The 26,605-nt window shown below is 46.1% G+C and overlaps 1 protein-coding gene across 1 annotated transcript in view; it reads left to right on the plus strand.

Annotated features, from left to right (window-relative positions):
- Positions 1-4,587: 4,587 nt before the first annotated feature.
- The window catches only part of LOC119970309 (A disintegrin and metalloproteinase with thrombospondin motifs 19-like), a 650,870-nt gene continuing 628,852 nt past the window's right edge, over positions 4,588-26,605 (plus strand). The window contains exons 1-2 of the mRNA XM_038804712.1: positions 4,588-4,945; positions 5,200-5,663. Coding sequence (XP_038660640.1) covers positions 4,882-4,945; positions 5,200-5,663 — 528 coding nt within the window. The 5' untranslated portion in view covers positions 4,588-4,881. The remainder of the gene's footprint in view (positions 4,946-5,199; positions 5,664-26,605) is intronic.

Below are 26,605 nucleotides of genomic sequence, written 5' to 3' on the forward strand. Positions count from 1 at the left end.
CCACAGCTGGTAAGAAGCTAGGTTACTTATTGTTGTGCCCAGATTTTGTCCTAAAATGAAAAACAACAGGAGAAATATAGACAAAAATGCTCCTTTCCAGAATATTTGACAGACCATGGAGGGCAACCAGTGTTCTGCCTTGGCTCCTGAAACAAAATCTTACCAGCTGTTTGTTCTGGAAAGTTGCCATGAGTCCATCTCCAGGTTAAGCCCATCAGCTGCAGACCATCTGGATCATCTCAAAATGAAAGGCCTGTTCATAAGGATGCCCTTTGCTGCTACTTTAGAGGTACTCGCATGATACTTAAAGTCATGCAAGGTGTTAAGCAAAATGCGATGTTCTGATAACATTAACATCAAATCTACAATGTATCAAGTGAGAGAGTACATTTTTCTGCTTATCTACCCTACGACTGTATTAGTGTTCACAGATCTCTGGATGATTCCTTGCAGGTTTACGCCCTATAAACAGCAATGTAATGCTGTTTCTTTTGAAGTATCCGGAAGTTCCCATGTGTTTTCAAAACGGATAAACGACAGTAGATCAGGCAGGAACACTATCACGAATCTAAAAAGACATCCTACTGACACCATTCTGCAGTTCCTTGATGCAGCTACTTTTCCAAATATGGTGGAGATTTAAGAACACAGGGGCGATAATTATTCAAGCAAGTGAGTGACAGACACCAACTGGCAGGGTTAATTGCTTTATTCTACTGAACCGACCTTCAATGTAATGAAAGAAGTGTGTTCCTTCCAGACGTTTGGTCCGAATGTTATTCATTTTACAGCAACAATAACATTTCAGTGTGAATCCATCTAAATCTGCAGTCAGGGCCCAAAGTATTGTGAGACATTCAGGAAGAGCAGTACTTTGTCCTTGGATGTGGCATTTTGTATAGTATAACTACAGTGCAGAGTAAAGTCAGGTTCCAAGGAAAGTCATGGGTGTCTATTAAGTCTATTTGCGGTTAATTTAAATGTATCAGCTGAGGAAGAAGCTCCATGCACATATAGCTGCACATGTGCAAAGGAGGTCACTCCTGAATGGGGAAATTGTGGTTCCAGGCAGGTCATGTAAATGTTGTATAACAAAGGCAAGGTTTTCATCCTTCATCAAATGGGGGCAATGCCTGCAGCTTTTACTGTCAAACGTATATACTCAGCGTATGTGTGAATTAAAAATTGACTTCAGATAGCTGCAGCTAGGAAAATAATTTACTTTGTGTCTGGTTAGCAGCAGCACACTGCTTACCTGTTGAAAAAAAAACAGCCCGAGCAATGGAATGAATATCAGATTCTGTCATAGGCAGGTGGTTTGCTCAACCAGATTATTCTCCATTAGTCAAGTTGAAAATGTAATCTCTTTCCTCTCAATGGTAAATTCGGACACTTCCAAATACATTAACTACAAAATGTGAATTTGTGTACAAGATTAAGTAAACAGGACAGTACTTGTACCAACTACAGTGTCATGTGAGAGTACCTTTAAGAAATGGGTGTTTTTTTTATAGAATAACTGTAGTGGGTGTACCTTTAAGAAATGGGTATTTATTACTGCAGTAATGTCTGAGTGTGGGTGGAGCTGGGCTGTCTGTCAGCTTTTATTTTCACTTTGAGAAAAAGCTTGGGTGTGTGTGTTTTTTTTATTTGGTTTCGTTTCAGTGTTGGAGCTGCAGTCAGCCACAGAAGGTGTAATGTTGTTCTCTATGCCATGTAAAGACTATCTCTTGATCATTTGGTGAATTCAGAGCGATAACTGTTCTCAGTGGTGAATTTAAACCTGATGTGCTTCTGTTATGAGTTTTTAAAAATCTCTTATGGATGTTGAAAGGAAAGTAAGGATTACTTAGTGTTGTATTCTTTGGGGGTTGTATTTGAATTGATGGTTGCTAAGATGTTCACTGTATGTTTTAAAAAGGTTAACTTGAGTTTATAGAATAAACATTGTTTTGCTTAAAAAAATATTTTTTGATTTCTGCTGTACCACATCTGTAGAGTGGGCTGTGTGCTCCCCATACCACCATCTAGTAAAAGGTGTGGATCAGGTGAGTTCCATGATACACCTTGGGGTTCTCTAAACCCTTGCCCATAACAACAGAAACGTACCCCGAAACCCATGCAGGCTTCCAACCTAGGAGTCGTTGAATATTGGTGGCAGACCGTTGGGATTCCAGCAACAAGTTCTGCCAAGTTCGGGGTGGAGGATTGTTGCAGCAACCTTCTTGTGGGTGCAGGAGCCTCTTTGTTACTTGTAAAAGGAGCAAAATTGTTTAGAAAAAAATTCTCTTCAGCCTGTCTAAACTTTTGAAATTTGCGAAATTGCACAGGCCCTGCAAGAAAAAGAAAAATTCTCGAGCCCTTTCCACCACCAAAAACAATGCAGGGCTCCAAACATTAATTGGCAATGGACATTGTGAAGACACAGATGTGAAGTTCACCCATAATCAGCAGATTTTGCACCTTTTTGACCATGTTGACACTTTTAAGGCCAGGCCCATAATAAGCTCCCAGGCCTCCAATAATTTTTATAATCTGATTTACATAAGGGAAATATGTCATATGACTTATTTCTCTCATTTGAACTCTTTCTCGCACCTTTGACAGTTTACAAATTCAAAGACCAATTTCAACAATTGCTTATCACATATTAATAAAACAAGCATTAGACAGGAATGGAAGACTTCAACATTTCAGCCTGTAACGGTTTCCCCCATGGGATGGGTGCTACTAGAATGGCACAGGTACCTATCAAGATATTTCCAATAGCTTTACCATGAATTCCTAACACGGTCAGAAATGCGAGGAGGAGGCAAGAGGAAACTTTGCTCCATTTCATATTCTCTCTGTAAACAAGAACACAAGAGTTAGGAACAGGAGTATATCACACAATCTTTCAAGCATTCCACCATTCAATATAATTGTGACTGATGCTGGACTTCAACTCCACTTTCCCACATTCTCCCTGTATCCCTTGATTTCCTGAGAGAACAAAAATCTGTTTGGCTCAGCTTTGAATATATTAAACGATGGAGCAGAGAACCTGGAGGAGAAAACATCAATGATTTACAACCACCTCAGGGGCGAAATTCCTCCTCATCTCACTCCTAAATGTTCATTCCCTTATCCTGACAGTGGTCCCCATGTTCTAGACTCCCCAGTCAGCGGAAACAACCTCTTGGCAGCTATCTCCTCTCAAGCCCTTTAGATCAACTCTATTCTTCTGAACCCCAGAGAACGTAGGCCCAATTTAAGCAGCTTTTCACCAACCCTCAAAGAATTTCTGGACCAAGCAATAGCAAAATTATGCTTGTTATTGTTATTTGCAGTGCACTACCAATAGCCAGTATTTGATTCAATTTGTTTTTTGGTCCTTTGCATTGAAGAAACTCAGTGCCATTACAGGGCCTCAATAGGCCCAAGGGTGGGTGGGTCTCCTGAGTCCTCCAAAGCCCCCCCACAAAATAAGAGACAGGTTGTGGTAGTTGGGTAGGTAGTGGACATGTCGCCTGTTACATTTTACGAGCTGCCTTCAAACCCATGGGCTGGGGTCTGGAAAATTCCACTCCTAAAGTCAAATTATACTGCAACATAAAATCTGGTGAGTTGTAAAATGTATGGCCACCATGAACTCATGGTGGCACAGTGGTAAGCACTGCTGCCTCACAGCACCAGGATCTTGGGTTCAATTTCAACCTTGGGTGTCTGCCTGTGTGGTGCTTGCAAATTCTCCCCATGTCTGTGTGGGTCTCCTCTGGGTGCTCTGGGTTTCTCCCACAATCCAAAGATGTGCAGGTTAGGTGGATTGGCCATGCTAAATTGCAATTGTCCCGTTGTGTCCAAAGATGTGTGGGTTAGTTTACAAGGTTGTAGGAGTGGGCCTATGTAGGGTGCACCTTTGGAGGTTCAGTGCAGAGTCAATGGGCTGAATGGCCTCCTGTCAGGATTCTATGATTCGTTCCACGGGTAGGTTGTATCAAAATGACAGCCCACGTTTCAGTGCGCCTAGTTAGCAGATTTGACAACATCTATCATCCTGCCAGAGTGCCACAGCGAACCCAAAATATATTCCCTTGTGTGTGCTTGACACAGGAGCATGGTCATTTTGTTATGTTTTAAACTGGATCTGTTAATATTCAGGAGAAAATGTCCCCTTGTGCAGCCACTATTATCTTTATGTCCATTCCACCCCCTTGTCCTCCCAGCAGACATTAAGTGTAAACAAGTTAATTTGTTATTTTCCTGTTGTCACTGTGCACTGTGAGGTTATAACAACAAAAGATAGGTAAGTGTTGACATTCTGCCCATATCATTGCGAATGACTTGGTGTCGATAGTCTTAGGCACTTTATCTCAATATCTAATAACACATATCTCGTACAAACATACAATAACATATATCCAGTACCGACATACATAATTCACTGATACTATATATTACATATAAAATATTTTGAGGAAATGGAATCGATGTATGTATAGGACAGGACACAGACAAGTACACGCGCTCAGTTACTGTAACCAATCAGGGTTGGGTTGCAGTTTGGGGGAAGCCCTTGCAGGGTGTGTGTGTGTGTGGTGAGCTCGGCTCCGCGGGACTCGAATTCATTCATTCGGAAACTCAAACCATGTGAGAGACAGAGTGAGCGAGTGTGAGAGAGGGAGAGAGAGAAAGGGGCAGAGAGGGAGAGAAGTGGCCGCTTTCAGACAAGTTTACATTACTGTATGAGCAGCCTTCCTTCAGTTCCAAAAATATACAGAAAATCTAGAAGCAGCCAGCGTCTCATCCTTTTCATTCTCATACCAAAGAGGGTTTTTTTTTGTTGTATATATAGCAAGAATTAACTTTTATATTTAATACAGGGCACTGAGGAATACAAGAATGCTCCACAGCTACACTTTCTATATTTTGTATCTACTGCATATTACGGATGCATTAGTTTCAGGTACAGTAACTTTTTTTGAAGAATACTTGATATACAGACATAATTTTTAAATATAGATATTTGTAGCACAAATCTCAGAGTTTCATCCTACAAACTATTGAATTTTGGAGGAAAAATTAGGTTCTAATCCAGATCTCTTGACACACTAAAATACGGTGGTATTTCCACTAAGTGTTTTGAGGTAAAACATGTAATTAACCTTGTTTATTTTTAAAAATCCATTAATTAGACTTTTTTTCCTTCCCTTCACACAGGTCTCGAGACTTTCCGAGAGGAATCCGAGATTGTTTTCCCAGCCGTTTTGCAGGATGGAAAATCTCTGCAGACCGGCCTGGGGGCCGGAGCCGAGACCGGTTCCACGTCCCGGGAAGTCCGCTCCATCTCCAATGTGGACGAATACGAGTCTCAGGAGTTTTACCCGCGGGAGCTGCAGCCTCCCGGCCAGCCCGGTGGCGCCCGCGGCAGGCCGGCCGCCCCTTCGCCTCTGTCCCCCTCTCCCTTGGCGCTGCAGCTGAAGATCCCGGCGTTTGGCAGAGAGCTGTACCTGAGCCTGAGGCGGGACAGCCGCTTCCTCTCCGGCAGCTTCACGGTGCACAACCGGCGGGGCCGCCACCAGACCTCGGTGCACTCGTACCGAGCCGAGCACGCCTGCTACTACAGCGGCTACGTGCACAACTACCGGGGCTCGCTCGCCTCCTTCAGCACCTGCGGGGGACTGGTAAGGACACAACTGTCAAGATGCCACTTTTCTGCTCACTCCCTCTTGCTGCTTTTCACCTTTGAATTGTGCAATGCATTAGACTGAATGTTTCAAATTAGGAGTAACATAATAGTTATAATTGCAGCAATCCAGTTGCTATTTAGTCTCAGCAATGTTGCAATCTGGCTCAGCGTTTCATGAATAAAATTGAATCTGCTTCCTTTTTGTAAACTCCACCTCGGCAGCATCCCTGCCCATTATTTTATTTCCCTGTCCTTATCCAGCAGTCTCTCTTGTTGTCCATCTTGCATTTATTTTAAATGAGTTTAGTGATTAACGCTTTTTCTGAATTTTTTCTTTCGAGTTTTCTTTTTCCAAATGCTAATCGTCTCGATTCTGAAATGTAAAGTGTCTTTTGGACTTAAAAATTATTTTTCAGCATTTATAACTGGTTATTAAGACAGCCCGTGCGAAACATCTGGCCGGGATGGTTTGCCACCTGAGAGACTTGTCGAAAGGGGGTGGGAAAACTCCTGAGTTTGGCGCGGTTGTTTCCGCCTGAGCCGGTAGGAGGCGCACGTGTGACGGGTCGCGAGTTCCCGGAATCCAGACGGGATGCTCCAACTGCACGCGCTTTTGAATTTGCATGGAAAAATAATGCTTTCCAAATACTGTATGATTCCAGGAATCCTGTTGTGAATCCCAGAAACGTAATCATGGAATTAAATTTTTAAAAAAACCTCTCGTAATCTGCGAACCGGGATTCACTGTGAGGTTTACAATTAACTTCATTGGAAGTAAATTTAGTCAGAATCAGGTCCTCTCAAGCTTGGCAGAATGTTCGGTACAGCGGTTTTGGCAATTGAATTTTGTTTCACTCACTTGATGGTTTGTGCCTGTTTTCGAAATATTTACAATTTCCTGTGACAGTCACCTCACACGACTGCACTACCTGCAGGCAGTGTGCCTGAATACAATTTGCAATACCGTGTGTGTTCTATTGTATGTTTCCATGCAAGGTGTGCATGTGTTCTGTGAATTGTCTTCACAGCATTGTTAAAGTGCAGGTGACAAATCCAGGACCAGTGAGTGTCTTGCAGACCTCAAATTGAATGGCAGCATAGCACAAAAACAGTGGATCAAGAGTTCATTCACACTGCATCAGAAATTATTTCCTATTCGAAAGCCATTAACTCCCAGTATGCATTTTGCATTTTCTCTGTGTTATTAGAATGAGTCTCCTAAATCCGTGCCTATTGTTCCCACTGTTCCAGTTAGGTTCCTCACCCTGCCACAGCACTGAAACAGCTCAATTGAAGTCACAAATGACACTGTCATGGAAATGAACAGTGCTTCCTCATCCTCTTTGCAGTCTGTGTCATTCAATCACATCACCTTCCACTGCCACTCCACCATTGTCCAGCTCAGTGGGGCTGCCTTTGTTGATTTGTCAAATATTCTATGTCTTTTCCTTTTAGACCTGAGGTACATTCCTGATATTTTCTGTTTTTGTACCAAAGTTAGGAAACACTGGGGTATAAGTTTCTATGGGAGGTGTAAATGTGTGAGCACTAAATATGCTTGGATCAAATTCCTCATTGTCATTTATTCCAAATGGATTAGCACCAGAGGTGAAAGTTTGTGCATTGACAGTAATTTATATTGTAATATACGATTGTAAATGATTAATTTATTTCAATTTGTACATTGCATTGGTTTCTATTTAGTGGAGATTACAATTAATTGGTGCTGCATGATTGTACAATATATGTCCATGACTGGAAAGTAGTGCTGTATTAAATAATTGATTATTAGCCACATAAATGATACACAATGGGGAAAAAGGAGGTGTGATTCATGAGTGAAGAAATCCTGATATTCCACTAGGGACTTGGTTACCTGTGGATTGCAAAGGTCTTTATTTAACATATGCTCTCTCTGAATTTCTTGAGAAACAAATGGCAGCAGGTTTATAACCTAATCAAAACGACCAGTCTGTCCATGATGTGCCACTTCTGCTGACTGGAGGAGACATGGAATCCAGATCCCAAATGGTTGTAGTTTGATAAATGCAGGCCTACACACATAATAGTGCACTGCAGAGAAAATGTTCCTTTCACTAGAATGATGAACATCCTGGAGGTGGATTCCTCCATTCTCTTAGCCGTGATCCATCCATCATTTGCTGATGTAATTCCTATATCCTGTTCTTAAACGATTGAGCTGGGGTAATGAAGTTTACATCTCTGTCTTCTTCAGTGGTGTGTGAACCGGGAATCACACTCTGGTCAGCTGTGTTCTTCGCTCCCCTTTCAACCACTGCCAACTCCTTTTCACTTGCGTTATGAACTTTACCCTGGTACCGAGCTCTCTAACTGAGTGCTCACCTCTGTGCTGGTGCAATTTGAAGTGGGACCAGGTTGATGGTACAGGCTGGCAAAGCTCATCTTCGAGAGCAGTGTTTTTCAAACTATTTTTCCCGGGACCCACTTTTGCCAACTGGCTGACCTTCACGATCCATCCAGATGGAGCTTCACGACGTATACAATGTTCGCTTACGAAAGGGCCTGTTTGGACCTCGCAATCTCACTTGAATCAAATACAAAGGTGGAGAGGGCAATGTGTGCATCAGGTGCAGACTTCAACCAGTTCCTTTGTGTCGTCATCATCTTTATGAAAATGGAAAATCGAAGTTCACATGTAGGTCATCATGAAGGGCAATAGCAACAATGTGTGTTTTACTCGGCATTGGATCCTTCTGGGAGATGCTACTCCAGAATGCCTTCAGCCTCATAGGCTTTTGGCATGTTTTTAATGTGGTAGCACAGGTCTGGTACAGCAACGTAGTCTTTTAATTTGGAATCAGCTGTAAGTTAATAACTGACTCTGGGGTCTCAACCTCAAAAGGAATTTGTAACCCACCACTTCTCTTTCAATATCTGAAACTTATCTTATTTGCCAATGCTTCTCTGCATATAACACACATGGGCTTTGCATTCTTTTTGCATTGACACAATTAACAAATCCATACCTCAAGAAATAATCTTTGTACTACTTTGTTCCCAAGTTAAGTTTCTTCTTTGTAGGCTGATAGATTTGCACAGAAATGGTTCTTCCAGATGGAACTTGTAAGGCAAAGGCCAGGCTTGTGGCAAGGGGATTTGAAGAAAACTTAGAAGATCAGGATTTAAGGGTCGATTCACCTACGGCAGGAAATGTTATTTTAAAGATCTTCTTGGCTCTATTAGCCACAAAGGCATGGGACTGCAAATCTATAGATATAAAAGCTGCCTTTTTGCAGGGGCATCAGCTTCAGAGAGACATTTTTCTCCGTCCTCCTAAAGAGGCAGCTAACACACAAGGGGTAATCTGGAAGTTGAACAAATGTGTATATGGATTAACTGATGCGTCCAGAGTCTGGTAGTCTGGTATTTTTCGGTAAGGTCAGTTTTGTTAAAGTTAGGCTGTTGCTAGTTGAAAGCAGATCCGGCAATGTTTTACTGGCACCATAAGGGAAATCTTTCTGGCATCTTTATGATGCATGTCGATGACTTTTTGTGGGGTGGGACTAGTGATTTTGAAGCTATTGTAATCTCTGGTTGAGGAAAGAATTCAGGGTTGGAAGTCAGGTTTCCGGTGCATCTAAATATATGGGACTGGAAATCGGACAGACTAAGTTAGGGGCAGCTTTACGTCAACAACCTTATTTGAAGAGCATCAGCCCAATATTAATTAGTCGTAGTCGGGTTTCACAAAAAGACGCAATGGTTTCAAAGATAGAAAACGAGCAACTGCAAAGTTTAATTGGGCAACTGAATTGGTTAGGTAGACAGACTAGACCGGATGTTAGTTTTTATGTCTTAGAGTTGAGTACAAAAATGAATGATCCTAAAGTGGAAGACACAATGAGAGCAAATAAAGCATTGGTCAAACTAAAAATGCAGGTGTGTTTTGAAGTTCCTGGTTTTAAGTAATCCTAGGCACTTGAAACTCATAGTCTATAGTGATGCGCCCTTTGCAAATTTATGTGATGGAGTTTCAAGCGCAGGAGGTTTTATAATTTTTGTTTTGGGGAACAATGATTGGGGCTGCATTAGCACAGTGGGCTAAACACATGGCTTGTAATGCAAAACAGTGCCAGCAGCGTGGGTTCAATTCTCGTACTGGCCTCCCCGAACAGGTGCCAGAATGTGGCGACTAGGGGCTTTTCACAGTAACTTCATTGAAGTCTACTTGTGACAATAAGCGATTATTATTATTATCAATGGTAAATGTTGCCGTCTTGTGTGGGAAACAAAGAAAATAAGGAGAGTGATCAAAAGCATTTTGGCTGCTGTGACTTTAAGCCTTGTAGAGGCGGTGGTTATGGCCTTTTATATATCTCAGATATTGACAGACATTTTGGGATTAGGGGATTTGGGTAACATCCCCATTGAGAGTCACATTGACAATAAATCCCTGTGGGAAAATGTGCACTCTACAAAAAGTGTCAATGAGAAAAGGCTACAGATAGACATCACAAGCTTGAAGCATATGTTGGACAGAGGGGAGATAGCAAAAATTAAATGGGTTGACAGTAACTATCAATTGTCCGGCTGTTTAATGAAAAGAGGGGCTAGTTCACAGAAACTTTTGGGTATTGTTAATGAAGGGTGCCTGTTTCTGTGACTTTGATTTTTCCCTTTCAATAAAAAGAGGTGGGAAATTGCGGGTGTATTTGAGTTTCTTGAAATTTAGTTTTCACCAAATTATTTTTTTTCTCCAAGGAAGGGGAGACTGTTAAGGAATGGGTTAAGAAACATTCCAATTAGATGTCTCATTGATCCAATAATTGGCACTGATAAATAAAGAGGCTACAGGTGGCCTTTGGGGCATGCAATGATAGAATTTGGTGCTGAGTGTGTTCAAAGAAAAATAAAGGTGTTTGGGAAAAGGAGCAGACCTCTTAACTCTTTACTCAACAGCAGCTAGAGGCTAACAGTAGGCAAAGAGAGGGATGGGTGTGTTTGGGGCAGGGTAGGGTGACAAATAATGTGACAGGGTTTGTGATCTTAGGAAGGAGACATCACAAGAAATAGGTGAGTCTGCCAGATTGTTAAAGTTTTTATGGAAGTGATCCATGTCCTGTGGGTGAGAGAGAAATCTCTGTCTAGGATGGCTGGAGTGTCTGCATTACTGGAACAAAGTGGATGTACCTTCTCCCCGCTCATCAAGGAAACAGATGATGAGAATAAGCCAATAATCATGGAATTTTGCCATGCTTATAATATCCTCAATGCTATCGACAATAGTGCAGATTAACGGGGTGAAATTACGTCGCCATTTACGAATGGTGTGTGAATTGTGTGGTCCGAATTCAGTATGAAATCATAACCTTAGCAAAAGGAGTTCGCATTGAAGAGGTGGTGGAGGATGATGGTGGAATTGGTTTTTAAAAAAAATAAATTTAGAGTACCCAATTCATTTTTTTCCAATTAAGGGGCAATTTAGCGTGGCCAATCCACCTACCCTGCACATTTTTGGGTTGTGGGGGCGAAACCCACGCAAACACGGGGAGAATGTGCAAACTCCACATGGACAGTGACCCAGACCCGGGATCGAACCTGGGACCTCAGCGCCGCGAGGCAGCAGGGCTAACCCACTGCACCACCGTGCTGCCCTGATGGTGGAATTGTTAGAGGCGCATTGAGAATAATCCAATGAGGATTTAATGCAAGTCGAAAGACAACAACCTGAAGAAGAAAAACACAATACCCCATCAAATGTTAACAACAAAATAATTTCCAACTTATTGAAGAAGACTGGAAACCTTCATTCAGGATGATCTGAACAGAGAATGCAGCTCCAGTGAACAGGGCAATCCATTATGGCATTAACTGCCCCTAGGAGAACTACCAACAGAAGAGAAATTGTCCACAGCTTTTGTATAAATGTTTCAATGTCATTGATGATCCTACCCCTTCAACCCATTAACCCTACCACTCGCCACTTCTACAAGCAAGCTCCACAACCACCACTCCAATTCGAGTCGTTGAACCCCAAATATGTCGAACACCTTAATGTGTGCTCATTCAAAGCATTTGAGAAAATGGATCTTTCATTAAACCGTAAAGAGTGTCTGAATACCCGTAAAGGGCAGCACTGTAACATAGTGGTTAGCACTATGGCTTTACAGCGCCAGGGCCCCAGGTTCGATTCCCTGCTTGGGTCACTATCTATGCGGAGTCTGCACATTCTCCCCGTGTCTGCGTGGGTTTCCTCCGGGTGCTCTGGTTTCCTCCCACTAGTCCCACCAGCCGTGCTGTTCGATAATTTGGACATTCTGAATTCTCCCTCTGCGTACCTGAATAGACACCGGAATGTGGCGACGAGGGGCTTTTGACAGTTCATGCATCGCAGTGTTAATGTAAACCTACTTGAGACAATAACGATTATTATTATTATTTTAAAAATGTTTTCAGTGAATTCAGGGAACGGGGGTATATTTTGGAAACTACGTAATTTTAGAAAGCAATTTGATTATCAGTATACTTAAGTATCCTAATGTATATTAGTCTTTTGTCGTGTTTTTTTTCTTTTACTTTAATAAATATTCTTTATTAATTGTTTACACAATGAGTGGACTGGTTCCTCACTGAAAGTAATATATCCAAGTATGCTGATGAGACAAAGGCAAGGGGTGGGAATGTAAGCTGCGAGGAAGTTACAAAGAGACTACAAAGAGTAGTGGACCGGTTAAGTGAATGGGCAACAAGGTAGCAGATTGAGTGTAATGTGGGGAAATGTGAGGTTGTTTCTTTTGGCAATAAAAATAGAAAAATAAATGTTCTAAAAATGGAGCAAAAATGTTAAGCTGGCCTTTATTTAAAGGGAATTGGATTACAAGTATAAACAGTTCTTGGTGCAGTTGTATAGGACTTTGTTGAGACCAGACATGGAGTACTGGGAGTACTCAGCACAGTTTTAGTTTCTATATCTAAGTAAGAGTATACTTGTGATACACCAAAGGTTCACGAGATTGGTTCTTTGGATGAGAGCACACCTGTGATGAGTGGCTAAGTAAATAGGGCCTACATGCTCTGGTGTTTAGAAAAATGAGAGGTGATCTATTCAAAACATATTGGATTCTGAAGGGGCTTGACAGGATTAACAATAAGGTTGTTTCCCCTGGCTGAGGAATTCAGAACACGAGGAGCAGTGTCAGACCCACCAATTAGGGTCAAGATGAGGAGAAACCTCATTTAACTCTTCACTGAAAGAGTTCTGAATCTCTGGAATTGTCCACTCCAGAGACTTGTGGATGCTCCATTATTGAATATATTTCAGGTTGAGTTGACAGACTTTTGGTCAATCAAAGAATTGAAGGATATGAGGAACCGGCAAGAACCTACAGCTGTGGCAGAAAATGATCATACTGATTAATGGAACAGTCTCGAGCGGCTGAATGATCTTCTGCTGCTCCTATTTTTTATGTTATTTCATTCTTTAATTACGCACAGATTAAAACACGGAGGTAGGTTGTCTGGTCCAACCAATTAGTGTTTGTGCTTACCCTCCAAATGACCCCATACACCTTCTTAAAGCCTATTTCCCTTTATCTCAGCCACCTATTGTGGTGAATGTGATTCATACCGGATTATAACCTGTATATACATGTGTTTATATTGTAAGTGCAGTTGCACTATCTGACTTCCAGGGGGAGTAGCTCTGGGAATGCTTGAGAGTTGTACGGGGCTTCTCCCTTGGCTCCGCCCAGAACTCCTCCCTCGGGAGCTGCTGTATAAAGATCAGTGCAACAGGGTCAGCCGGCCAGTTCACCAAAAGTTCAACGGCTAACAGGCTGGCTCTGTTGTAAGTATATTAAAACCGCTATTCTAATCCTACAAGCACGTGTCCGTAGAATTGTTGGTTCCAACAATTTAATATACTTAGGAAACAGTGGAAGAAATCATGGAAGCAGCCCTCAACTCGACCCACAGGATGCAGAGGCTAAGGAAACGCCTAGAACTCGACCCACAGGATGCAGAGGCTAAGGAAATTTTTTCCCACTGGCTGAGATGTTTTAAAGCCTACCTGGCAGAAGCCAGCACCGCTGGAACAATGGAGGAACAAAAACTCAGCCTACTGCACGCAAGGATAAGCCACAGAATCTCCACACAGCTGAATCTGGCTGGTTCTTACACCGCAGCACTGGCAATACTGGACAAAATGTACGTTAGGCCCATTAACGAGGTTTATGCACGCCACGTGTTTACAACTCGCCGTCAGCGGCCCACAGAAACGCTTGCCGAATTTGTAAGGGAATTGAACAACCTTTCCAATGACTCTAATTATCAAGCCGTTACCACGGCTGAGCATAGGGAGCTTGCTGTGCGGGACGTTTTCGTAGCGGGCCTTAGGTCTAATTTTGTGCGCCAAAGACTGCTAGAAAAGGATGCCCAGGACTTAGACACTACTGTGGAGGCTGCTACCACTATGGAAGTTTCCTTCCGCAGCCTCACGTTGTTTCCCGCGGACCCCGCGACCCCATTGTGGACCCCCGACCAACAATCCCCCCAGGCCTGTGCCGCACGGCCCCCCAGCTACCGCGATGCCAAAGCCAGTTACTCTGCTGCCCCAGCCAGCTACTCAGCTGCTCCAGCCAGCTACTCAGCTGCCCCAGCCTGCCATTTCTGTGGCCAAAGCCAGCACCCGCGGCAGCACTGCCCAGCCCGATCCGCGACCTGCAGCAGCTGTGGGAAGAAAGGCCACTATGCCAGAGTGTGCCTCACGAAAAGGGCCCCAGTTTTTAACTCCCCTGCAGAGAGAACAAATCGCTCCTAACACCAGCGGACCCGCGGGGCCCGAAACGCTGCGGCCTACGCGCCGACTCCGTCACCTCCTGCCACGTGCGATCCATGGGGGCCGCCACCTTGGCAAACCTCCACCCTGCGGCCGGCCGCGTGCAACTCATGAGAGCCGCCATCTTCCCCGCCGCTCACCACGTGCGATCCACGGGCCCCATCTGCATCGGCATGATCAGAAAACTCATCTGAAGAATACGGCTTCCTTGGGCACTCACCACGCGGCCCGCAACTCAACGCGGTCACCCTGGATCAATCCCGCCCCAAGCACCTACGAAGTTCGATGGCGGAGGTCCAGATAAACGGGTACAGCGCGCCATGCCTCTTTGACTCCGGGAGCACCGAGAGCTTTATAGATCCAGAATTGGTAAGACGCTGTTCCCTTTCTATTTTCCTGGTGAGCCAAACTATCGCTCTCGCTTCGGGCTCCCACTCAGTCCAAATCCAAGTACGCACCGTCGCTACGCTCACAATTCGAGGCGCTAGTTATTCTAAATTTAAACTTTACATCCTGCCCGACCTCTGCGTGCCACTCTTATTAGGCCTGGATTTCCAGTGCAACCTCAAGAGCCTCACCCTCAGCTTCGGCGGGCCCCTGCCCCCACTCACTATCTGCAGCCTAGCCACGCTGCGCATCTCCCCCCCCCCCCCCCCCCATCCTCTCTTCGCCAATCTCACTCCAGATTGCAAGCCAATAGCTACTCGCTGCAGGCGATACAGCCTACAAGATAGGGTCTTTATCCATTCGGAGGTCCGACGGCTGCTCAGTGAGGGGATTATAGAGGCCAGTAATAGTCTCTGGAGAGCTCAGGTGGTGGTCGTCAAGACCGGGGGAAAATTTTGCATGGTCGTCAACTATAGCCAGACCATAAATCGCTTTACGCTCCTAGACGCGTATCCCCTCCCCAGAATTGCAGACATGGTTAATCAGATCGCCCAATATCGGCTATTTTCCACGGTGGATCTGAAGTCTGCATACCACCAGCTCCCAATCTGCCCGGAGGACCGCCAGTACACGGCATTCGAGGCAGATGGCCGCCTCTTTCACTTCCTCCGGGTTCCCTTCGGCGTCACCAACAGGATTTCAGTGTTCCAACGAGCAGTGGACCGAATTGTAAACCAGTATGGGCTGCGGGCCACGTTTCCGTATCTGGACAATGTTACCATCTGCGGCTATGACCAGCAGGACCACGACGCCAACCTCCACCGTTTTCTCCAAACGGCACAGAAATTAAATCTCACTTATAACAAGGAGAAATGCGTTTTCCGCACAAACAGACTGGCCATCCTCGGCTACGTCATGGAGAACGGAGTCCTGGGCCCAGACCCGGACCGCATCCTCTCTTAGAACTCCCCCTCCCTTATTGCCCCAAGGCCCTCAAATGGTGCTTGGGGTACTTTTCACACTACGCCCAGTGGGCCCCTCAATATGCGGACAAAGCCCGCCCACTCTTTAAGGCCACACGATTTCCCCTGTCTGCTGAGGCGCGCCAAGCCTTCAGCTGCATCAAGGAGGACATCGCCAAAGCAGCCATGCGGGCGGTGGATGAATCCACTCCCTTTCAGGTTGAGAGCGACGCCTCAGACGTAGCTCTAGCAGGCACTTTGAATCAGGCAGGGAGGCCCGTTGCATTTTTCTCCCGTACCCTATCCGCTTCAGAACTCCGACACTCCTCAGTCGAGAAGGAAGCACAAGCCATCGTGGAGGCTGTTCGTCACTGGAGGCACTACCTCGCAGGTAGGAGGTTCACCCTCATCACCGACCAACGATCGGTTGCCTTTATGTTTGACAACTCGCAAAGGGGCAAAATAAAAAATGATAAAATCCTCCGGTGGAGGATCAAACTCTCCACCTTTAGTTACGATATTAAATATCGACCAGGGAAGCTCAACGAGCCCTCGGATGCCCTATCCCGCGGGACATGCGCCAGCGCGCAGATCAGCCATCTGAAAGCCATCCACGTGGACCTCTGCCATCCAGGGGTCACCCGGCTCGCCCACTACATCAGAGCCTGAAACCTGCCTTTCTCCAACAAGGAGGTAAAAGCGGTCACCAGGGACTGCCCGATCTGTGCAGAGTGCAAACCGCACTTCTATAGACCAGACAGGGCCCACCTGGTCAAGGCTTCTAGGCCCTTTGAATGCCTTGCGATTGATTTCACAGGGCCACTCCCCTTCACTAACAAGAACATCTATTTCCTCAACATCATCGATAAGTTCTCCCGATTCCCTTTTGCCATTCCATGCCCCGATATGACCTCCCACACAGTCATTAGGGCCCTGCATAGTGTCTTCACCCTGTTTGGTTTCCCCAGCTACGTGCACAGCGACCGGGGTTTGTCCTTTATGAGCGACGAGCTGCGTCAGTACCTGCTCGACAAGGGCATCGCCTTGAGCAGGACTACCAGCTCAACCCCAGGGGGAACGGACAGGTGGAGAGGGAGAACGCGACGGTCTGGAAGACCGTCCTGCTGACCCCCTGGTCTAGAAAACTCCAAGTCTCCCAATGGCAAGAAGTCCTCCCAGACATGCTCCACGCTATCAGAACCCTCCTCTGTACAGCTACAAATCAAACCCCTCACGAGCGACTCTTCATTTTTCCTAGGGGAACTACCACGGGAGTCTCACTTCTGGCGTGGCTGAGGACACCAGGCCCGGTCCTCCTGAGGAAGCACGTCAGGGGGCACAAAACGGACCCCCTTGTTGAAAAGGTGCCCTCCATTCCAACCCCCAGTATGCATTCGTGGAGTTCCCGGATGGTCGCCAGGATACGGTATCCCTTCGGGACCTGGCACCCGCTGGATACAGCCCCCCCCCACCCCCACTGAGGAACCCCTTACCCCGTTCCCAATGCTGCCGCCCCCTCGCTCCCTCGATCCCGCAAGCTCACCCCACCGGTTCCACGCGGCAGAACCAGCCCGCCCCCAGTCTCCGGTCGAGCCAGAGGTGTATAAAGTTCGGTCGAGACCCTCCCCGGAGTCTGCCATCGTACCTCAGCTCTCAACAACCACCCAGCCACCGTAAGAGGTTGCAACCCCGGTGCTCCGCAGATCAAAAAGAACAATCCGTCCACCGAACAGACTAACTCTGTGAGCCACCCCCCCCCCCCCCTCCCCCCCCCCACCCCCCCCCCCCCACCGCTGGACTCGATTTTTTTCACAGGGGGTGAATGTGGTGAATGTGATTCACACCGGATTATAACCTGTATATACATGTGTCTATATTGTAAGTGCAGTTGCACTATCTGACCTCCAGGGGGAGTAGCTCTGGGAATGCTTGAGAGTTGTGCGGGGCTTCTCCCTTGGCTCCGCCCAGGACTCCTCCCTCGGGAGCTGCTGTATAAAGATCAGTGCCACAGGGTCAGCCGGCCAGTTCACCGAAAGTTCAACGGCTAACAGGCTGGCTCTGTTGTAAGTATATTAAAACCGCTATTCTAATCCTACAAGCACGTGTCCGTAGAATTGTTGGTTCCAACACCTATCAAACGTACTATTAAATGTCATTATATTTCCTTTTTGGTTCTGTATGTTTAAATACGCAGTAATTTTGAAGATTCCCAATTTGAATTAGTATGACTTGATAAATAACATAGGACACACAAAATACTTTTAAGCAAATATTTTAGAAGAATTATTTGTGTTGATTTGGTGATGCTCTATATCGTACATACTCTGACCATAATAATCACTCTGCTGTTTTAGCCCTTTACTTCAGAGAAACTCCCATTCTGTTTAGTTTCCTGAATTGTAGTTAATAAGTGAGTCTCCAAAATAGATATTTACCCTTAATAATGATAAAATTAAATTATGTTACACTGGCCATTGACAGTTAACGCTGGTATAATTTGTACATCAGCCAAATTTTATCTTCAATTATTAATGAAAAGCATTAGTTTAACTTGGCATCATCCACTTTGGAAATGGAATGCCATACACAAGAATTGTCCCATTTTTCAGTTAGTTCTTCCCTAACATTGAAATATTTGTAAGTCTCCCATGCAGATCTTACCTGTACTGTTTTGTAGTCCACAATACAGTAATATACTCTGCAAAACTGATTACCGGTGATACTATAATTGTAGTTATGCAAGCTGTCCATTTAAATTCACAAATGGATAAGGTTGTGACTTTTGCTTTAGTGCTTTGTCAAAAATAGCAGGCTTGTCCTACATTGCCGACTCAATGGGTGCAATCTAACCACATTGCGGGATTGAGAAATACCACGCTGCCTAACGCGACTTTGTTGCAATCTAGGACTTCAGCGGGGAACGTCCCGCCAAGGCTGCACTTGGTTCTGTTTCCTGCACTGAGGAACTCGGCTCGCTGGAACTCCTCAATGCAGGAGGAGATCGGGACATCATTTCTAAATGGCATCTCGATCTGTCGGCCTCTAGATGCAACACCCCAAAGCCCAACTCGCCTATAAGGGGCTCCTCCCGTGTGCAGGGCATGCCGGGCCCTATCCCTGGCACAGATAAAATGCCAACCTTGCACCACCCCTGCCAGCTGGTAGTGCCATCAGGATGCCAGGCTGGCAGTGCCAGGGTGCCTATGCCAAGGTGTCTCAATGGCACCAGCAGTTCAGGGATGCCACCCTGCCCAGAAGGCAACCACTGGGGGCCTCTGATCCCCAGGGAAACCCACCCCCCAACACCGTTTCGTTGCGTCCTCGTTTGTGGCAACCCGCACTGAACTGCGCTTGCCCGGAGCTCTCCAAGGCGAATGTGTTAGATCCCAGGACCTCTGTAGATCAGGCGAACTACATTTTTGAAGGAGACTAGCTCTCGCTCGAATATACAAATTTGCCAAATACTGATCCTATCCACAATGGGCGGGATTCAGATTGCTATGTCTCACGAGATCCTGTGAGATGTGGCAAGCCAGGTGGATTATGGACGAGGGATGTCCCGGTATCTGCCGGCCCGGTATCAGGCGCATGCAGCCGGTAGATCGTGCCCAATATGTTTTGAGCTCCTGCATGAAATCTAATAATAAACAAATTAACATAAATGTCTTGACATTTTGTCTCAGTTGGAAACTGTCTTGTAATTCACAGAGTGTTAACTAAGGTTGTTCTTTTACGGAATGTGATTTTCAATCTGGAACGTTTAAAGGGATGGAAAACCTGCAGAATGGAGCTACACTACCAGATTTGCATTGTTTTCTGAAAAGAGAAGCTGGAGGCCTGCACATTGATTGGACCATCAACATAACTTTATTGAATTTACTCAACAGTGGCTGTGGCAAGTTATGTAGAGGGGAGTGGGATGCAATTTCAGCCTTGTTCATGGAGGGGTGTATATTGACATGGCTTGATGTTGTTCTATGTAAAGTGGACAAACTGCCTATGAAGGTACGACAGGTAATGGCGGCTCACCCAATAAATTAAATGAGATCCAATATTGGGCCGACATCAGGTCGGGGCATGTATTGACAGTTTGTCAAATGTTATGCCTTTGAATGCAGTTCATAATTGATTTTTACCCCACCGGGGATTTTATGGAGCCTGCAAGAGCAGGAAATGTGGTGGATGGGGTAATTTAATTTGGCAGGAACTGAAATTTCACTTTCCTGGTGGCCCACACACTGTCCCATGGCAGGTTTCTACTTTGCAAACATCTGCCTTCAAGATTGAGTCAGTGCTACAGGAGAATCTCCTGGTACCCGGCTTATGTTAATTTAAAGGTGGGGTGTAGCATTCAGCTTTGTGCTGTTGTGTCTATGGTCAGCGGTTTTCCTGATTGAACTCTGTGGCATAATGGAGGGCAGCAGGAGAATGACAAATTTCATTCTGAGGTTTGGGATCAGCAAGGGTGAGTCAGGGGTGGGAGGAGGAGGTTGTATCAGAGTGAAGTCATAGAGGAGTGGAGTGGGAAGATCCCAGCTGCCATCCATCCTGGGTGCGATGTGGGTGGTGAGGACAGTCAGTCAAAGTAGGAAAATGAGGGATCTAAAGGGCAGGGTCCGTATTGTCCGCATAGAATCATAGAATGTGGGCGCATGTGAGTGAATCTCAGAGTGTTAGCTGGCAGAGCTCTTAGAGGGCTTTGACAACATTGCATTTATCCCCACTAAGAGTGATATTGGACAATGCCCTTTACAATGCATAGAAGGGGGCACCAACTGAGCCTGCAAGTTCAGCCACATCCCACAGAGTGGCGCGTACAATACTGAACACTGGCTTATAAACATCCAATAAAGATTGACTGCAATAATGCATAATTTCTTCCACAATAAAGGAAATGTTCCTAACTCCACTGTGACCATGCGTGTGGGCCAGCCATGAGGTGTGCCAGCCATGAGGTGTGCCAGTATATTTAGCTCTCTGCCGAAGCTAATCTGAACAAATAACAGTGATGAACACACAAATAAAGTGAAACCAATGTCGAGTGAAATTTACATTTGTAAAACACCTGTGCCACTCCTCTCAATAAGTCTTCTGTTTATGGCAATGGATTTGGGCAGGAAAGGTGTGGCCATGAGCCTCCCTGTTTGTCCAGCAGCCTTTTGTGTGGTCCACCTGTACCTGCTGTGTAGTCAGGTTTCGCCACTGAAAAGCTTTGCACATCATATAATTGCACGTGCCTTTTGTGCATGGTGCCAGCACTTTAAATATTAATTGGAATTGCACATGAACTGGAAAAAAGTATGAGAGTGGAAGTGGCACCCACTTCTGGTGTCACCACAGGGACTGGTGTACCCCGGTTAGAATGTGCCCCCCTGCCATGTTTCTGGCCAGTAAAATTATCACTTTTTCTTTCACATGGAAGAAAAATTCAAGAGCTTTGTCATTTATGTCAATGTGTTGAATGTTATTTGTTAGATTTGTTAGTCCAAAGATGTGCGGGTTAGGTGGATTGGCCATGCTAAATTGCCCGTAGTGTAACGTTAATGGGGGGATTGTTGGGTTACGGGTATACGGGTTACGTGGGTTTAAGTGGGGTGATCATTGTTCGGCACAACATCGAGGGCCGAAGGGCCTGTTCTGTGCTGTACTGTTCTATGTTCTATGTTCTATTGCCAATTGAAGTTTGACCTGCCCCTTGAGAAAGGTGGGTTAAAATTGGTTATGGTTATGGTGGTCCGCATTGACCGGTTGCAGGCCTGAGGGAAGGTTGAAATCATTATCAGCTCAAGCCCTTCAAAGGTTATTTAGGGAACCCTGCACTTGTGCATCCCGTGGCAAAGTGGACGCTGGGAGGGATAACATCCCTGTTCTTCTTCAAAATAGCGTCATAGGGTATTTTGCATCCACCTAGCAGGCGGATGGGGTTTCAGTTTAATCTCTCACTGAAAGACGGCACCTCCGACAGTACAACACTTAAGGATATGAGTGAATTAGATGGATTTGTACCAGAATCCAACAGTTTCACGGTCACCATTATGGATACTAGCTTGTTTATTTCAGATGTTGACAGCTTCAAATTCCTATGTGTGCACATCGCCAACAATATGTCCTAGTCCACCCACGTCGACGCTGCGACCAATAAAGCACAACAGCGTCTATACTTTCTCAGGAAACTAAGAAAATTTGGCATATCCATATTGACTCTTACCAACTTTTACCAGATGCACCATAGAAAACATCCTATCCGGCTGCATCACGGCCTGGTATGGCAACTGCTAGGCCCAAGACAGGAAGAAACTACAGAGAGTTGTGAACACCGCCCAGTCCAATACCGCCTCCCATCCATTGACTCTGTCTACACCTCCCACTGCCTTGAGGAAGCAGGCAGCATAATCAAAGACCCTCCCAACCGGCTTATTCACTCTTCCAACTTCTTCCATCGGGCGGGCAGGAAATACAAAAATCTGAGAACACGCACGAACAGATTCAAAAACAGCTTCTTCCCCGCTGTTACCAGACTCATGAATGACCCTCTTATGGACTGATCTGATCTCTCCACACAACTTCACCACTAAGTAGTACTGCATTCCGTATTCTTCACCCGATGCCTGTGTCTATGTTTTACATTGTGTATTTATGTTTGCCCTCTGTATTTTCTTTTCATGTATGGAATGATCTGTCTGGACTGTACGCAGAACAATACTTTTCACTGTACCTCAGTACAGATGACAATAAACGCATCCAATCCGATTTATTTAATTAATTGTTAGTGGTCGTAATGGAGATCGCCATTGTTGATGGGATAGTAAAGCCGACCAAGTCATTTGAGGCCATTATCTTCAACCCACACTTGTATGCTAATACGAGACAAAGGCAGTCTCTCTAAAGTGATTTGATCACGCTTCGCAATTTTGCCATTCTGGAAATTAATTTGCAGGATAAACACAATGGGCTAGATTCTCTGTTTCAGTGGCTAAGTGCCCGCTCAAACACAGAATTTGTGGGAGGCTTACGATGAAAAAAATCGGCTCCGACCCTTTGCCAAGTCCGGGACCAGTGAGGGGCTAGCAACTGCAATGAGTGAAATGCCTAGCTCCCATGCCGAAAACGGGCAGAGAATGGCCAGGTCCGTGGCTGCACATGTGCACGGCTGATGACATGCAGCAGTCACGCTGTACCACAATGCGCCGGCTGTGCACGGTCCCGACCGCCATCTGTGACCCTACAGCCCATCCCCCAGCAGTACCCCCAGCCTTCCCCAAAACCCCCCCCCATGGCACAGATCTTGGCCAAGTGTAGCGGCGCTGGACACAGTCTGCAGCCCGCCACACCAGGTTCCTGCAAGTCTGAGACCACACATTTCCCACGTCGTCGGGAACTTGGCCCATCGAGGGCGGAGCATCATGGGAGGGCCAGACAATGATGCGCTAGTGCCATTGCAACAGCGGCAGCGCGCAATGTGATGATGCCATTTCTGAGGGGGGCAGAGCATAGCTGATGGCGTCAAACCGGTGCTGGCCCCGATTTGACCGTCAGAGTCGATTCTCTGCCCGATCACCGATTACGATATCAGCATCAGGCAACAAAGAATCCAGCCCAATATTTTTGTTTCTATCCTTTCCTACATAATTCTGCTAATTTTTCTTTTATTTTGTTTTAGGGTGCTGGGGAGGGGTGGGGTGGGGGGGGGATATACATGGTGCACGGCAAGTTCACATGAGGGACTCATGGCCATGTTCCAAAATAGAAGACCAAAATTAGCGTAGATTGGCATTAGGTGGAGCCTCACCCAGGAGGAAGTCCTGCCTTGAAGAGATGCAGTCCACCAAATTGGCTGGCAGCTTCTCCAGTTCCTCCAGGAAAGGGAGGATAGGGATCAACGGGGAGGTCAGGAGAGGATTAATTGGGGCCTCGGGGGATATGCTGAGGGCAGTGCTGAGGGTGGGAGAGAAAGTTCTGAAAGTCATCCAGCTTAAGGGGAGGGCTCCCCCAGTCAGAAGGGGAGAATACCTGAGAATAAACTTTTTTTTTTCCAATCTCTCCCGTCATTAGTGTCAAAATTGTGGTTGGGTAGGAGGTCACTTATGGTCCTTAATTGGGGTAAGAGTGGCCTTCTCATCCAAGACCACCTCAGTGTAAAATTGCAGCCAGGACAGGTGGGCAGGAACCCGGAGGGAATCCTGTCCATGCAATTTCACACTCCCGTCCTCTATTTCTGCTGCTTCAGATAACACAGGCTGGTACTTGATGCAGTCTTAACTAAAGGATGCTCCAGACTCTGAATTGAGTTCAACGTGTTTATTGAACTATTAACACAGTTCTCAAATGAGTTCGACTCTCTGCTAATCTAACTGCAGTAATTCAGTCTTACTGTACCAGCTTGCTCTAAGCCACGTGCTGGGGTGTGATGCTGCTGATCAACCCTGTCTAACTCTCTAGATGTCTGTCTGTGGAAATGCCCCTTGTGGTGATGCCACCTCTGAATGTGATGACTGCCCATTGGTTGTGTCCTATTCTGAGTGTTCATTGGTTGCATGTTTGCATATCATGACATCTCCCCCCTTTGTTTCTTTGTTTTTTTTAGATGTATATACATGTGAATGTTTCTGTCTAATGTGACTGACTGAGGAATACAGAACAGAACAAACAAAACAAATGCTCATAAGTCCAGTCTCTGAGGCTTGCGTCTGATCCTCATCGACCACTGGAGAGGTGGTGGAGGGTTGACGATGTCTTGACAGGTGAGTGAGAGGCACGACTGGTGGCCTCGTGGTTCGAGGTGTCTGGCGGTGGCAATTCGACATGTGGAAATGGAGGGGAAAGTGGTTGTGGGCAAGCAGCCTTTCATAGTGCTCTTCAATTTCTTTGCACAATGGAGCCATCAGCCATACGTATGACATAGAATCTGGGCACGACCTGTCGTATAATGACAGCTGGAGCAGACCACCCACCATCCGGTATCTTGATCCTGACCGTGTCTGCCGGGGATAACACGTCCAGATCGGTGGCATGTGCTTCATAGCCCTGCTTCTGGCTGTTGTGAAGCTGCTGCATCTTCTGCAGCACCAGGAGGTGATCAAGGTTGGGCAGGTGTATGGCTGGAAGTGTCGTCCGCAGGTCCCTGTTCATCAGCAGATGAGCTGGCGACATACCAGTGGACAAAGGAGTCGCCCGGTATGCCAGTAGTGCAAGGTGTATGTCGGAAGCAGAGTCCGAGGCTTACGGTTGAGCTGCTTAATGATGTGCACCCCTTTTTCGACTTTGCCATTGGACTGCGGATAGTGCGGATTGGAGGTGACATGCCTGAAATTGTAGCTCTTGGCAAACGTGGACCATTCTCAACTGTGGAAGCACGGGGCCATTGTCGCTCATGACGGTGTTCAGGATGCCATGCTGTGAGAATGTCTCTTTACACGCTTTGATGACGGTCCATGAGGTGAGGTCTGGCAGCATCAGCACCTCAGGTAGTTCGAAACGTAATCGATGATTAAGATGTAGTCGTGACCATTCGCGTGGAATAGGTCAGTGCCAACCTTGGACCACGGAGAGGTCTCTAGGTCATGTGGTTGGAGCGTCTCCTTGCTCTGCGCTGGTTGGAACCTCTGACAGGTTTCACAGTTCAGGACCATGTCTGTGAAGTCCTGGTTGATGCCGGGCCAATAGACAGCTTGCCGGGCTCTGCGTCCCTCATGAATCTGCCGCAGTACCATGCTCTGGAGACGTAGCGGGATGACTATCCTGTCCAGCTTGAGCAGGATGCCATCGATCGGCGTCAGGTCATCCTTGACGTTGTAAAATTGAGGGCATTGCCCTTTCTGCCAGCTAGTGCTGAGGTTGTGGATGAGTCGCTGCAATAGGGGTCTTTGGCCGTCTCTTCTTGGATGAGAACGATCTTCTCATCTGTTGCCGGGAGAGTGCTTGCACACAGTTGTACCTTCAATTCAATGTGCTGGATGATCTCCAGTGGTTAATTGGGTGAGTTGACGCAGCAGGACAATGCATCGACGATGGTGAGCTCCTTGCCAGGTGTGTACACCAAATTGAAATCATACCTCTGGAGTTTGAACAGAATTCTCTGCAAACGAGGCGTCATGTCATTCAGGTCCTTTTTGGATGATGTGGACCAGCGGCCTATGATCCGTCTCAATAGTAAATGTTGGCAAGCCGTAGACATAATCATGACATTTGAGGATGCCAGTGAGAAGACCTAAACACTCCTTGTCAATCTGCGCACATGTGGTCTCAGTGGGTGTCATTGCCCGTGACGCGTATGCTGCTGGTACCCAGGATGACGTGTCATCTCTTTGAAGCAACACCGCCCCAATGCCATCCTGACTCGCATCTGTGGATATCTTGGTCTCTCGGTCTGGGTCAAAGAATGCAAGGACGGGTGCAGTGGTGAGCTTGATATTCAGCTGCAGCCACTCCATTCGGTGCTCCGCCTTCCACTCAAAGGCGGTTGATTTTTTTCACCAGGTGCGGCCAAATTCGGGATGAACTTGCCAAGGAAATTGACCATTCCCAGGAAGTGCAGTACTGCCTTCTTGTCCTCGGGGACTTTCATTGCCTCGATGGCCTTAATTTTATCTGTGTCCGGGCGCAGACCGTGTTGCAAAATCTGATCGCCCAGGAACTTCAGCGTGGATGTCCCAAAACAGCACTTGGACCTGTTTAGCTTGAGGCCATGTTCATGTATGCGTCAGAATACTTGCTTGAGTCGTGACACATGTTCCTCTGGGGTTGTGGACCAGATTACGATATTGTCAACGT

Source organism: Scyliorhinus canicula, chromosome 8 (genome assembly GCF_902713615.1).
Source record: "Scyliorhinus canicula chromosome 8, sScyCan1.1, whole genome shotgun sequence".
Lineage (NCBI taxonomy): Eukaryota > Metazoa > Chordata > Chondrichthyes > Carcharhiniformes > Scyliorhinidae > Scyliorhinus > Scyliorhinus canicula.